Below are 14,310 nucleotides of genomic sequence, written 5' to 3' on the forward strand. Positions count from 1 at the left end.
TTTTTTTTTTTTTTTTTAGATTCCATATATATGTGTTAGCATATGGTATTTGTTTTTCTCTTTCTTACTTCACTCTGCATGACAGACTCTAGGTCCATCCACCTCACTACAAATAACTCAATTTTGTTCATTTTTATGGCTGAGTAATATTCCATTGTATATATGTGCCACATCTTCTTTATCCATTCATCTGTCAATGACACTTAGGTTGCTTCCATGTCCTGGCCAGTGTACATGGAGCTGCAATGAACATTGTGGTACATGACTCTTTTCGAATTATGGTTTTCTCAGGGTATATGCCCAGTAGTGGGATTGCTGGGTTGTATGGTAGTTCTATTTTTAGTTTTTTAAGGAACCTCTATACTGTTCTCCATAGTGGCTGTATCAATTTACATTTATTTTTTAATAAAAAGTATAAAACGTTCTTATGTTTTAATATTAAACCTTTCTCATTGGGATTTAATTTACATTGAGAAGGCATCAAATGTCATTCTCTCTCTGTTACATAATGGTTGGTACAGTACTAACGTCAATAACGGCCACTGACTTTTTATCCATTAAAGCTAAATACTTGTAAATTCTAAGATATTTTAAATAAAGATTTACATAATTATCAGTAACTACTAGATTGTAAAAGAATGACTGGTCTTTGATAATCCCTAGCATCACTATAAAAAGAGAAAAAGAAAAGGCATATCCTTCCAGCCTTTTGCAATTTTAAACACATGCCTCACTCAAGATGGATTTTAATCCTACTTTATACTACTTTAATATCCCAAAGGATGAAATTCCTATTGCCATAAAAGGGAGAACCATGTCCATACTGTCAATAACAGTGGTAACACAAGGAGATAGTTCAGCCTTGCTCTCCTAAAAAGGTGTTTAAGATGGTTTTCAGGGATGTTTGAAAGCTTTTGTATTTCTATTTTAAATACTTAACTAGATCTATTGTTAAACTTTATTAATAATTTGAATAAGTTATATAGATATGTTTCACAGGGCTAGAAATTTCATTTTAGCTTCCATTTTTGATGTGGCACTCATTTTGTTGGGAAAAAAAAAACCTAATTGGTAATATTACAAATGAAATTGGCCAAAAATTTAAATTAGAAAAATAAATACTTAAAAAAAGTTGTGTATCTTACTCTGTGCCCTGTATAGCATATAGTGATGAGAGCAAATGAACTGTGTGTTATGAACACATAGAATATTCAGGGGTAGAAATTAACTTTCTTTCTGTCTCCAAGATTTAAAATTATAAGCAATAATTTTGGTGGCTTGCCAGAGGGTCAGTCACACTAGACGAGATTTAAAATTGTCAACAGTGAAAAATCATTACTGCAATTGAGCACATCTAATTTTAAAAATCAAATGATCACTATGTTTGAAAACATAGTTCCACATACTCATGACACTCTGGATTTATTACTGGAATATATTATAATTCCATAATTATATGCACAGCCTTTTTTTTTTTTTTTAAGTTCATAATCAAACAGCTAACCATTTAATTTCAACCCCTGAGAGCAAGTGAAAAGGAAAGAGGTCAGGAGCAGAAAAGAAAAAGAGTAAGTAGTTTTAGGAAAACATTGGAGAAAAAAATTGGGGGATATGAAAGAGGTAAGAATTATGATTTACAGATACAATGTTTTCCACTTACTCTTCACCCCCTTTTTCCCCTTTCTCTCCTTTTTGTATTGTTCCTTGAGTTTGGTAATTACTCCCTGGTCCACATTCCAAGCTTCAGGCATGAGACACTGGTCTTCCTTTTCTAAACAGAGTGAAACAAATGAAACAGCCTTTTTCAATAAAATATTGAACAATATTCAATAAAATATTGAACAGTGAACAGTAAATTCACTGTTATGTCAATGGATGGACATAACAACAATTTTCCTCATAGTAGCACTAATTTTAAGGTCATTACTTATTCATTAGATAGATACATGTCACATAAAATATAATATCCAAGAAACAAGTGATCAATTCAATTTCCTAGGTAACAATATTAAATCTCTCTTGAAATAGACATAGAAAAAAAAAAAAAACCCTGCAAGATTTGAGCTACTTTTAGTATATTAAGCCCCAAAAGTCTATATTCAAGAACCCCTCATTTTCATCCCATTTTCTGAATTTGATTAGGATTGACTCACAAAAAAACCCATTTCTTATTAAGTTATGTAATGAAAGAAAATTATTAAGCATTTGTACAAAATAGCCTTCATTGATCTTTTCATTTCAAAAATTGTATAGTTTTGGCATGTGTTTATCAGCAAATGATCATTTTTATTTTATAGGCTTTATAAATAGCACTTTGTAAACTTATTAATCAACTTGGCATCCAATATTTAAAACAATTTAAGTGACCTGTTAATTTAAAAATATTTAAATCAGGAAACTGAGCTTCTAGTAAAAAAGAAATTCAATCAGTAATTTTCACTATTTCAGAAGTAGAAAATTTAAAAATATGTTATATATGTTATACTTACTATAAAATAATTTACTATATACATATAATGTTATATAAGTGTTAGCTTAGAACACTCACTTGAATTCAAGACTCATACATATACCCAATTGCTTACTCTATATTTCTATTAGGAAGTCAAAACTCAAACCAAACATACAAAACCAAACTCCCAATCTTCCCCATCCAATCTGTTCTATCTACAGGGTTCCCCATCTTATTTGAAGGCAATTCCACACTTCCATTTGATCAGACCAAAAATCTCCCTTTCTTCCAAACCCCACATCAAATATTTCAGGAAATACCGTTTTCTCTACCTTTAAAACACATCCAGAATCTGACTACTTCTCAGCATATCCACTACTTCTCTAACCTCTGTCTCTTGCTAGAATTACTGCAAATGTTTACCCACTCTCCCCTCCAAGTCTATTGCCAACACTGATTGCCCTGGGTAGTCTATTCTCAACACAGCAGCCAAAGTGATGCTTTAAAACAAAAGCTGGATCATGTCACCTTTCCAGCTCAAATCCTTCCCATGGTTCCCCATCTCACCAGTGGTCTACATAGCTCCACTTGATTTGGTCATTTCTTACTACATTCCCCTCAGAATCACTCTGCTCCAGCCACTCTAGCTTCTTTGAATTCCTCAAGCGTACCATGGCTACGGCTATCTTAGGGCATTTGCTCTGGTTTTCTTCTTCTTGAACACTCCTTCCCTGAATACCATGTAGCTAACTCCCTCATCAATGCTGTCTTTTGTTCAAATGTTACCCTCTCAATGGGCCTTACCATGACCAATCTATTTCATATTGTAACCTGTCCCCCTCCACCCCACCCGGACCCCAGCACTCTATCCCACTTACTCTGTTCTGCTTTTTTCTATTTCCCATAGCATTTATCACATTCTGACATACTGTAACATTTATCATGTTTGTCCCTTACTGCTATATCCTGTTAGTAGAATGTAGGACCACAGGGCTAGGGATTTTCACCTAGAAGACTTGGCACATAGAAGGCACGTGATCAATATTTGTTCAGTGATTGGAATAAACCAAAATGAACCAGAATAAACAGAAATCTGTCTATTTTTAACAAGTTTCAATCCACAGTTTAAAAAATAGATAATTGGGTCTCTGAATATAAACTCAACATTTTTATTGAGTTTTTATAGGTTAAACATTTTAATAGATCTAACTATCAATATATTCTACTAACAACAGTAGAAATAGTCTACTTTTTTCAGAAAGTCTAACAATCAAAAATGTTAATTTTCATCAATCACATCTTAATAATAAATTACACTGAGCTGGCTCTTGGATCCTAGAATGTCTTCAGTTTTTTAAAGTAAAAAGTTAGCTATAGCATACTCTTAACTAGGTGTCATACTGATAACAACAGTAACGGAAGATCATAGGAGAACTGTGGTAAAAATCTATTTGCTTGTGAGAAACTAAGGAGATTCTTAACATAAGCACAGTGACTCTTTTTTTAGGGGTATGGGGAACGGATAAAGGAAGCCCTTAAAGTGATTTAAATGCCCATTCAACTAAACAGGATATGCAATCTAGTTTTGTTAATTGATTAAAAGTGAAATGACTTGAATTTGAATTATAAAATCCTTAACACATACAAGGCCAAGCTCCTGGTAAAGAAACCTTCAGTCAACTGAAAGATTCCATTCACTTACACTCATAAACAGAAATGTCCAAGACACTACTAAAGAGTGAGACAGCTCAGATGTGGGAACAGTCACTCATTTTCACCAGTAAATTCATAGTAGGTTACAGACCTGTCACATAATACTCTGGGCCATGACTCACACCTTAAAGCAAAGGAAGTTATGAAGGGACAATGCAGCTGTCTTTGGAGAAAAATGAATCCCAATTACCCTTGCAATAAGATTGGCAATGAAAAGGCCAACTATTATTTATACACATGTGTGACTCCTCAGAGAATGACCTCAGTGTAGCACAGTGGATCTAACTATATTGGAAGAATTGTTGCCTAAAATATCTAAATAACTTGATACATAAGCTAGGAAGGAATAAGACAGAAGAGAGATTCGTTTCACTTTAACTTCCCCTGGTTTCCAAACTTTGTTCTGTTGGGGGAAAAAAAAAAGCCAGTCACTAAATAGCCATTATATTCTTCAATGACTAAGTAATTATCCCAAATAATTCTTCAAATATTTACCACAAAAAAGGAAAAGAAGTGGCATTATCGCTATCAGAGTCCCTGAAGGTAAAGCCTCAAGGAAAAATTAAGATAGTTACTGTTTCCCTAAACTTATCTGTCTTTAAAGTACATAGACTATAAGCCAAGGGAATCCTGGAATTCTTCAACCTCAGAAGAAAATTTTCTCATTCTCAGTATCTACATGCCTTCTCTCTCTCCTTCTCTCTCTCACACACACACACACACATACACACACCTGACAGAACTGATCACTTTTGAAGAATTTATCACAATCCTACCTTACTGATAGGACAATTCATTTCCAAACGCCTAGAATGATCTGTGCTGTAGAAGTTTTCCCTAAAATACTTGTTTGAACTCTTATTAGATGTTTAAAATATTAAAATTGTTTAGAACCATTTGTGCAAAAAAATTCTATGCCTTGTACAAAATGATGAAACTTGACTAAAATGAATGAATAACTACAACTTTTTAACTTATACTTCTTTTTGCACAGAAAATGCCAAAGATGATATCTCTAAAATCCTCCACTACATTCTCATACTCAATTTCCACAAAATCTAGATTTGCAAGTTTTACTGTCTAGGCAGAAAACAGAACATTCTATATATGAATTTAAATTATTTTCATACTGTATTGCTTATGTTAAAAGATGAGGTAAACTAGTTGTACAACCTTCTTTAAACACACACACACATACCCTGGAAAAAAGGTGACAACAGAAAAAAGTCCACAGAATGTTCAACATTTCAACATTACAAGAGATTTAAAGTGTTCTTCAAGATGTTGCCCTCCTAGTAAAATATTAGTTTCGTTCATTTACATAACATCTCTAGTTGGATCCAGTATGCTTCCTTACCCCAGTCTGTTCCATCGCCTGCACTTCTGGATTCACTGTCTCCTTCTTCTGATGTAACCAAAAAGTCAAACTCCTTTAGAGCTTCTTTTGTATCTCGATCTTCACTGCTATCAGGCAATACTTTTTTCCTAACAATCTAATGAAAAAAAAACATGCTCAATTAAAATATTAGGATATATTATGGAATTAATTTAAGTAAAGAAGACAATATCCTTTTACCACTGAATGAGAAAACCCAATTACTTTCTTCAGAAAATACATCTTTGTTGTGTTAAATAACTGTAATACCTATCCAATTCTGTAGAAAACACAGATGTCATTTTAAAAAGATATACATTATACATTTTAAAGTAGTAATTTAAACTTTGTTAAATGATGACTTGTTTGTTTTAAATAAACAAATGGAATCATATACTGAAAACACTGGAATATAAGACATGCATTTAAATTACAGAGAGATGAAAAATGTCCCTGACATACTGTATTATGAGAACCACAACCAAATCTTACATTTCTTGGATGCAGTCTGTGCAGCGAGCAGATATTCTAATCTAACCAAAGAAAGAAACACTTCATAAAACATTGCAAGAGTCTTTCAGAATATAACCATGATCAATTTTAACTCTAGTACATCATTCCCTTACAAAAGCTAAAATCAGAAAAGCTACAAACTCAGAAATGCATGCCACAAGATTGAGAAGGTATTGTGTGGGGCAGGGGGAACAATGCCCATTATTATTTCTACTGTCCCAACCTTGCACCAATTTCCTCTAATAATTGTCTATATATTCAAATTTTTCTTCAAATATTGATCTTTTAGAGACATAATCTAGATATAATAGCAAATCTGACAAGGGCCATTATGTCTCATTTTGATACATTTAGAAATATCTCTGGAATCATAAGGTGAAGAGATCAAACATGAGAAAAGAGAAGGAGATGGGGAGGAGGAAAATGACCCAGAGTGTAATGCAAAGAAAAATCAAACTCCAACACAGGGCAAAGAGCAATGAACATATGTAGTTTTTTGAAGAAAATGCCTGAAGAAAATAGACTTAACACAACCAACAGCTACTAAGAGCCTTACGTTTCTGTATTTTCTTAGTTGAATCTATTGAACTATTTTTGATTAAAGAAATAAAATAACATTTTAAGAACCTGCTTGTTCTACTAAACATTTTAATAGCATAATTTTCAGCCATTCTCTCTCTATACAGCACTGCAATAAATCTTCTAAGTCCTGCTTATACATTGCTACATAGAGTTAGATTTTTTAAGTCTTTTGGCATGTAGCTATTATACTGCAGCTGTGAAAATCAATGTAATATATAATAAAAATTAGCAAAACTATTATAAAGAAACCAATTATTTGTTTAGAAATATTTTTCTAAAGGAAAATCTAGAAAAATGTTTGGGTCCAATATTTAAATGGGGTTAAGTATGCTTATATTAGCTGTACCTTCATTGCTTGGTCACAGAATTGCTATGATCTACACTAATTGGAGGTCAAGATATTTATGAATTCTATTATTTAAAAAGAAACCAGTTTACAGTTAGGAATTTCTATTAAGACCACACTTGATAGTTATAATAAACAGCTTATAGATTTGTTAAATATTTACACTGATATAACAACAAAACTTAAAGCATCATAATTAGTTATTATTTAACCACTGAGCTATGAATAACGTATTCTGATGGAAAAATAATACCTCACTCAGTACAATCATCCCATAGAAATCACAAGTCAGCACAGAATTTCCAAATGATTAGGACAGAGAAAAGTTATCATACAAGTTTCGGCATTTTCTTTTACTACAGTATATTTAAACATGTGCTATAACTACTTGTTTGAATAATAAAAAGAGGGAGTAACTATGTGAAGTTCAAATAATATCCATGGCAGGGCTGTATTAGCACAGTACTACTGAATAGTGGCCCAGGGAAACATTAATCTGGAAGTAGTAAGTTGAGAGTCTCTGATGAAAGCAGAGGACATAAAGAGAACAGAGAAATTACACTTAGAAAGCACTTTATAGTTAAACATATCATTTTCATACAGAGTGTTCCATTTATTCCTCACAAAATACTCTGGGGATAAGATGGGTACTTATTATAATCCCCATTTTACAAACTGAAAAACTAAGCCTGAAGGATTAAGAAGCACAGATAATTAGTGACAGAACTGGGACTTTAGCCCAAGGCGTTGACTTGTTCCAGTCTGCTTTATTTACACTACCTTATTTTCTCCTCCCTCTTCTTAACACTACCTTACTTTCTCCTCCCTCTTAAATAAACGTGAAGGAGGAAATGTGAACACTCTCCTAAACAAAGAGAAGCACGCCCTCATCTCTTACTTAAAAAAAGGAGAAGGAGAAAGAGAGAGAAGGAAGGAGAAGAGGGAATATGAAGAGAGAAAGAAAAGAGGGGAAAGGTTAAAAAGGGAGAGGGGAGAAGGGGACAGAATAAAGAAGGGAAGAGAAGGGAGAACTTAGATACCTCTTATTCCAGGACTCTACCATGGAAACAATAAACTTACAAAAATCTAAACAAAACCACAGAATAACCCTAAACAAGTTTGGAGAAATCTAATGGAAGAGCTCTGAAAACGTGTAGAACTTGCCTACCAAAGCAACTCTGACAAAAGAAACAAAAACCACACCGATCAGAGTTGACGCCAGTCACCATCAGGCACCATAATGGGTCTGTCAGTTCTATTGTCTTATAGCACCAATAACAATGCATTGTTATAACACACATTTACCATGTTCACTAACCCTATAAAAATGTTGAAATGTTTAATGAATTAACAAAAAGCTAATGAATGAAGACCTATAAGAAAAAGCTGCTACACTAAAAAGTCTTGAATTTGAAATCAATACAAAAACTTTTAGATTAAATTTCCCCAAACTTATGGGGAATTTAGATTAAATTTCCCCCAAATCTTTTTTTTAATGGAAAAAAAAAGTTAAGGGTTGAAGTTGAAGGGTATGGATTAAAGTATGCATAATAGTCCCTAAAAATATTTATATCTGAATTATTCAACTCACCGTTGAAGTATCAATGATGCTTTTCTCTCTTCCATCAATGTCATCATCTTCATCTTCATCACTGAAATCTGCAGCTGCACTTTCAAGGAATTTAAAATTATCCAGCACGGAGGCAGAATCTGTTAACTCAGATTTTCTGGTTTAAAACATATACACTTTGCTCAGTTAATTTTTTAAATTCGACATAAGAATTAATCCATGATATACAGCACTAACTTCTGTTTATATTGTATTATGACACCCCCAAATCATATTATGATCTACATTGATTCTTATCTATTACATTTCCATGGATTTTAACTGGAAAAGCAATATGGGAAGGAAGTGGCTACTCTTTTAAAAGTACTTTGCAATCATACCTACTACTTAGATTAATGGCAATCCAATATAAAGAACTCCCCCTCCTGATTCACTATTATGTTGATTTTTAAGCCAACCTTAATGCATTTCTTTAAAAAATATTTTTCTTATTATCTCTACCTGTTTTTTTCTATTTCTTTTCCTCTCTGCAACTCTTCCTCTGACAGAGAAGTTTCCATAACTAAGAAAATAACTAGTAAATACATCATTTTTCTCTGATGCAATCTTGCATTTCTGAACAACTAAAGAGTTGAAAAAAGCAATGTGTACATAAAGTTACTAAAAACAATATTTTAGTCAAATTAATATTACTACAAAACTTGATCCTGTTGGTTAAACCTTTTCGAAATGATTGACTTTTCAAATATGTAAAATTTTATTTTAGTTCCCTCTGAAGAATTTCAACAAAAAATTTCTTAATGGCCAGAACAGAATGATTTCTCTCATTAGGAAATGTTATAGATAAGAAGACATTTTCCTGAAAAAATTTAGCCACAACTATGGGCAAAATTCTCAAAACAGATAAATCTTACATTTCAAATCTGCTCAGAGCTACAAATATGGAAAGGAGGAGGGACAGAATGAACCCGGTGGTGTTTTTGTTTTTTCCAACGTACACTCCATCCCTATAGAAGTCAGATTCAGAATAATACCTTTATCAGTTTCAAAAGAGAGGTCAAGGCCAAAACACAAGACAACTAGAGTGGTCTTTCCTGAGGGTCTTTATAATAATTTGAGCTAATTCAGTAGGTAAAAATATAACCAGGATTAATGTCTACATTGTCTACTTCTACACAGAGAAACAATCTACATCTTACATTTATTAAAACAAGTTATATAGTCATAACTATTAATGAATACATTTAAGAAGGCTCCAGTGACATTTGTTTATAAAAGTCGTATTTACCTAACCTTTACCTAAACCCCATAATTTTAGTTTATGTTCCAAATAATAGAAACTATGTTCTCACTAGAAAATGTATAGAGCTCAATTAAAACCATTCTTCCAGCCTAAACATGAGTTAAAATAAAGTAACATCATACTCAGACTTTCAAAGAATCTTTGGCTTTTTATTTCTTTAAGAATCATGTCAATTTTTTTCAATAAAGAAGAATCTCCTTATTTAACTGTCCACGTTCATTTTAAGCAGAATTACATATAATTGTATGATACATGATCCAAAAAGCAAAAAAAAAAAATTTCTGCTACTGAATTTTTCACTTATTCTATCAATTAAAATATATATACTTGAAATAGATACTTTTCAAGGGGAAGATGAGTTACAGCATTATTAGATACATGAAAATGGCTAAGAAAAGGTTTACATCAAAAGAATTAATAAGTATTTATATGATTTCTGGGTCACCAGGAATGAAATTTCACTCTTACTGATTTGAAGTGAATTTCCAAATAAGATCTTTAATGAAGTTCTAATAGTGACTGAGCTTCAAGATATTAAAATCTATATTAAAGCCATAAATTGCAAGCAATTAAAAAATCTTAAATAAAAATATTCTTAAAGTAATCATAAATGATAACTCTAATCCCTATGGTGTTATCTTCTACCAAATAAAATTTTAATTTTTTTATTAAACTTTATCATTAAATTATTCTGTAGCAGTATCTAAAAGTACAAGTATCACAAGTGTCACCCATAAGCCAAAAACATTAATAAGAACTAAAACTACAGCCAAACCACTTTCCAGACAAAATACTTACCCAATCATTGCTGTCTCTTTAACTTCAGCCTCTGTGCCATTTATAACTGAGTCCTGATTTTTGTCATCTTCCCTGTCAGTGACATCACTTGAAAAGCCCAACAAAGCTTGCACTCGTTTGGATTTCACATCTAGAATAGTATCTGTGTAACCCACCTCCTGTAGATACCTGTGTGTGAAGAGGATCTTTACAATTCAGTCATATTGGAATTAGTATTCTATTACTGAATATGTAAATAAAAACATTTTTTAAAATTCATATGCCTGCATAAGACTTAACAGTACAGTACTATGCTAGTAAGACTTGCTAATAAATAATCTTCCAGCTGCAGATGGAGCTGTCTCTTGCAGTACCAGCCTCTATGGTCACTGAGAAAAATCAAAGAACTATACAATACACCATTCATTTATCATAAGAAGAAGCTATTCCTTAATATACCTAATGGCACATTCTTTCTTCTAGGCAGGGTTGGAGTAAACTCACTCTCAGATTCTACCGAATTACTATTTTATAATAGTAACTATAATAACCAATAGTCTTTTTACACTTCTGATATTAAACTATCATTGGATAAACTGAAATCTAGAGAGAAAGTTTCTAGCATATATCTCCATTACATACAAAGTTTCTAGCATATATGGTTTCCTCCATGACATAAAAAAGACAGTATATTCCAAAGAGTCACTTCCACAGAAGGGAAGCTTCTATCCTGACGACAACTCTAAAATAAAAATAGACCACAACTCAACTGTGGGGTGTGAAATGAGTGGGTGCACAGGGGTGTGTGTGTTGCAGAGAGGCAGCAGCATAGAAAACAGAGAATAGGCTTTGTATGGAGAGTTAAACCTGGGTTCAGAGCCCATTTCTTCCACCTTCTTCCTGTGTAACATTAATTCTCCTGAACCTTAGTTTTCCTTCTCCTAAAAGAGACACACCTAGAACAGTGCCTGGCATATAGAAGGTGCTCAGTCACTATTAACAACAAATATAACCAAAAAAGATGAAAAGGGGTAGTGGCAAGAACATGAAAAAGGCAAATGCCACTAATAATGTCATTAATAAACATGATAGACAAATGTCTACCATTAACTTATAAGCATTAACTTAGAGGTAAGTATCAAGTCTATGAGATGAAAGAGAAAACAAAGATAAAAAGGATAACCAGTCTAAGATTACTTTATTTTAAGATCTGGTATTAAGAGTTATTATAGCTCAAACAGATACCTCACAAAGACATGTGACCAAAATGGAATAAATGTATCCTATCAAGTCAAGGTACTCATTTTTCAATCCTATCCAGTACCTATAGAAAATTTTTGATTAAAATTTGGATAGTAAATTTCAAACGTTCCTGATTTTAATCAGTTGGTTCTTGCAAACAAACATAAAGGTATTATGCTTTTCTATTTTTAACAAATAATACTTGATACATAACTCACTTTGGCAATAAAATCACATTACATATAACCATTTCCAAAACTGCTCATTCCATAGATAAGTTGGCTTTACTAAATAGTTACCTCCTTATTCATTAATAAAATGTCACCTTTGAGAGGCAGATTACAAGTCTTTTAAAAGATATTTCTTGGATTGCTCACTATGATAACCACTTGTCATTAAAAAAAAACAAAAAAACAAAATCAGCACTTTAAGAACTTATTTATTTATAAAAGGAAAATGCATAAATCACATTTAAGACCAAAGTGAAAACCCATTTATTAAATAGTAATGAAGTCTCTGGAGACTGAATTCAGCTGGAGACGGAACTCACTGGAGACTGGAGCTCATGAGGGCCTTTGGGATGACTGTGGTTCAAGTTTATAAAATTTTATTATATGGTTCACCGCAGTACTTACTATGAGGAAAGTAGAGTAAAGTTGGAAAAAAATCTAGTAACTTTGAAAAACTGAGACCAGAGGAGCGACTGGTTCTAGATGCTGGAGTAGAAGGACATGCACTCCCTCCCTCTTGCAAGAGCACCGGAATCCCAACTAACTGTTGAACAGTCATCAAGAGGAAGACACTGGAACTCACCAAAAAACATACCCCACATCCAAAGACAAAGGAGAAGCCGCAGTGAGACGGTAGGAGGGGCGCAATCACAATAAAATCAAATCCCACAACCGCTGGGTGGATGACTCACAAACTGGAGAACAATTATACCACATAAGTCCACCCACTGGAGTGAACGTTCTGAGCCCCACGTCAGGCTTCCCAACCTGGGGGTCCAGCAAAAGGAGGAGGAATTCCCAGAGAATCAGACTTTAAAGGCCAGCGGGATTTGATTTCAGGACTTCAACAGGACTGGGGGAAACAGAGACTCCACTCTTGGAGGGCACACACAAGGTAGTGTGCGCATCGGGACCCAGGGGAAGGAGCAGTGACCCCATAGGAGACAGAACCAGACCTGCCTGCTAGTGTTGGAGGGTCTCCTGCAGAGGCAGGGGGTGGCTGTGGCTCACCGCAAGAACAAGGACACTGGCAGCTAGAGATCTGGGAAGTACTCCTTGGCATGAGCCCTCAGAGTCCACCATTAGCCCCACCAAAGAGCCAGGCAGGCTCCAGTGCTGGGTCACCTCAGACCAAATAACCAACAGGGAGGGAATGCAGCCCCACCCATCAGCAAACAAGAAGGTTAAAGTTTCACTGAGTTGTTCCCACCAAAGCAAACCCAGCTCTACCCACCACCAGTCCCTCCCAACAGGAAGCCTGCACAAGTCTCTCAGATAGCCTCATCCACGAGAGGGCAGACAGCAGAAGCAAGAAGAACCACAATCCTGCAGCCTGTGGAACAAAAACCACATTCACAGAAAGACAGACAAAATGAAAAGGCAGAGGGCTATGTACCCGATGAAGGAACAAGATACAACCCCAGAAAAACAATTAAATGAAGTGGAGATAGGCAACCTTCCAGAAAAAGAATTCAGAATAATGATAGTGAAGATGATCCAGGACCTCAGAAAAAGAATGGAGGCAAAGATCAAGAAGATACAAGAAATGTTTAACAAAGACCTAAAAGAATTAAGGACAAACACCTAGAAGAATTAAAGAACAAACAAACAGAGATGAACAATACAATAAATGAAATGAAAAACATACTAGAAGGAATCAATAGCAGAATAACTGAGGCAGAAGAACGGACAAGTGACCTGGAAGACGGAATGGTAGAATTCACTGCCATGGAACAGAGTAAAGAAAAAGAATGAAAAGAAATGAAGACAGCCTAAGAGATCTCTGGGACAACATTAAATACACCAACATTTGCATTATAGGGGCCCCAGAAGGAGAAAAGAGAGACAAAGGACTCAAGAAAATATTTGAAGAGATTATAGTCAAAAACTTCCCTAATATGGGAAAGGAAATAGCAACCCAAGTCCAGGAAGTGCAGAGAGCCCCAGGCAGGAGAAACCCAAGGAGAAACCTGCCGAGACACATAGTAATCAAACTGACAAAAATTAAAGACAAAGAAAAATTGTCAAAAGCAACAAGAGAAAAATGACAAATAACATACAAGGGAACTCCCATAAGGTTAACAGCTAATATCTCAGCAGAAACTCTACAAGCCAGAAGGGAGTGGCATGATATGCTTAAAGTGATGAAAGGGAAGAACATACAACCAAGATTACTCTACCCGGCAAGGATCTCATTCAGATTCGAT

General features: G+C 34.1%; 1 protein-coding gene across 7 annotated transcripts in view; it reads right to left on the bottom strand.

Annotated features, from left to right (window-relative positions):
- STRN (striatin) overlaps nucleotides 1–14,310 on the bottom strand; it is a 121,950-nt gene that overhangs the window by 37,403 nt on the left and 70,237 nt on the right. For 4 of the 7 annotated variants that reach the window (XM_024118688.3, XM_028496679.2, XM_024118687.3 and 1 more), the window contains exons 5-8: nucleotides 10,653–10,820; nucleotides 8,573–8,708; nucleotides 5,523–5,658; nucleotides 1,661–1,771 (exon numbers count right to left, since the gene is read on the bottom strand). In XM_024118688.3, the coding sequence (XP_023974456.1) occupies nucleotides 1,661–1,771; nucleotides 5,523–5,658; nucleotides 8,573–8,708; nucleotides 10,653–10,820 (551 nt within the window). The remainder of the gene's footprint in view (nucleotides 1–1,660; nucleotides 1,772–5,522; nucleotides 5,659–8,572; nucleotides 8,709–10,652; nucleotides 10,821–14,310) is intronic. The other 3 variants (XM_055089118.1, XM_028496681.2, XM_028496682.2) reach the window with 1 other exon arrangement.

This window comes from Physeter macrocephalus, chromosome 12, assembly GCF_002837175.3.
Source record: "Physeter macrocephalus isolate SW-GA chromosome 12, ASM283717v5, whole genome shotgun sequence".
In the NCBI taxonomy this organism is placed as follows: Eukaryota; Metazoa; Chordata; class Mammalia; order Artiodactyla; family Physeteridae; genus Physeter; species Physeter macrocephalus.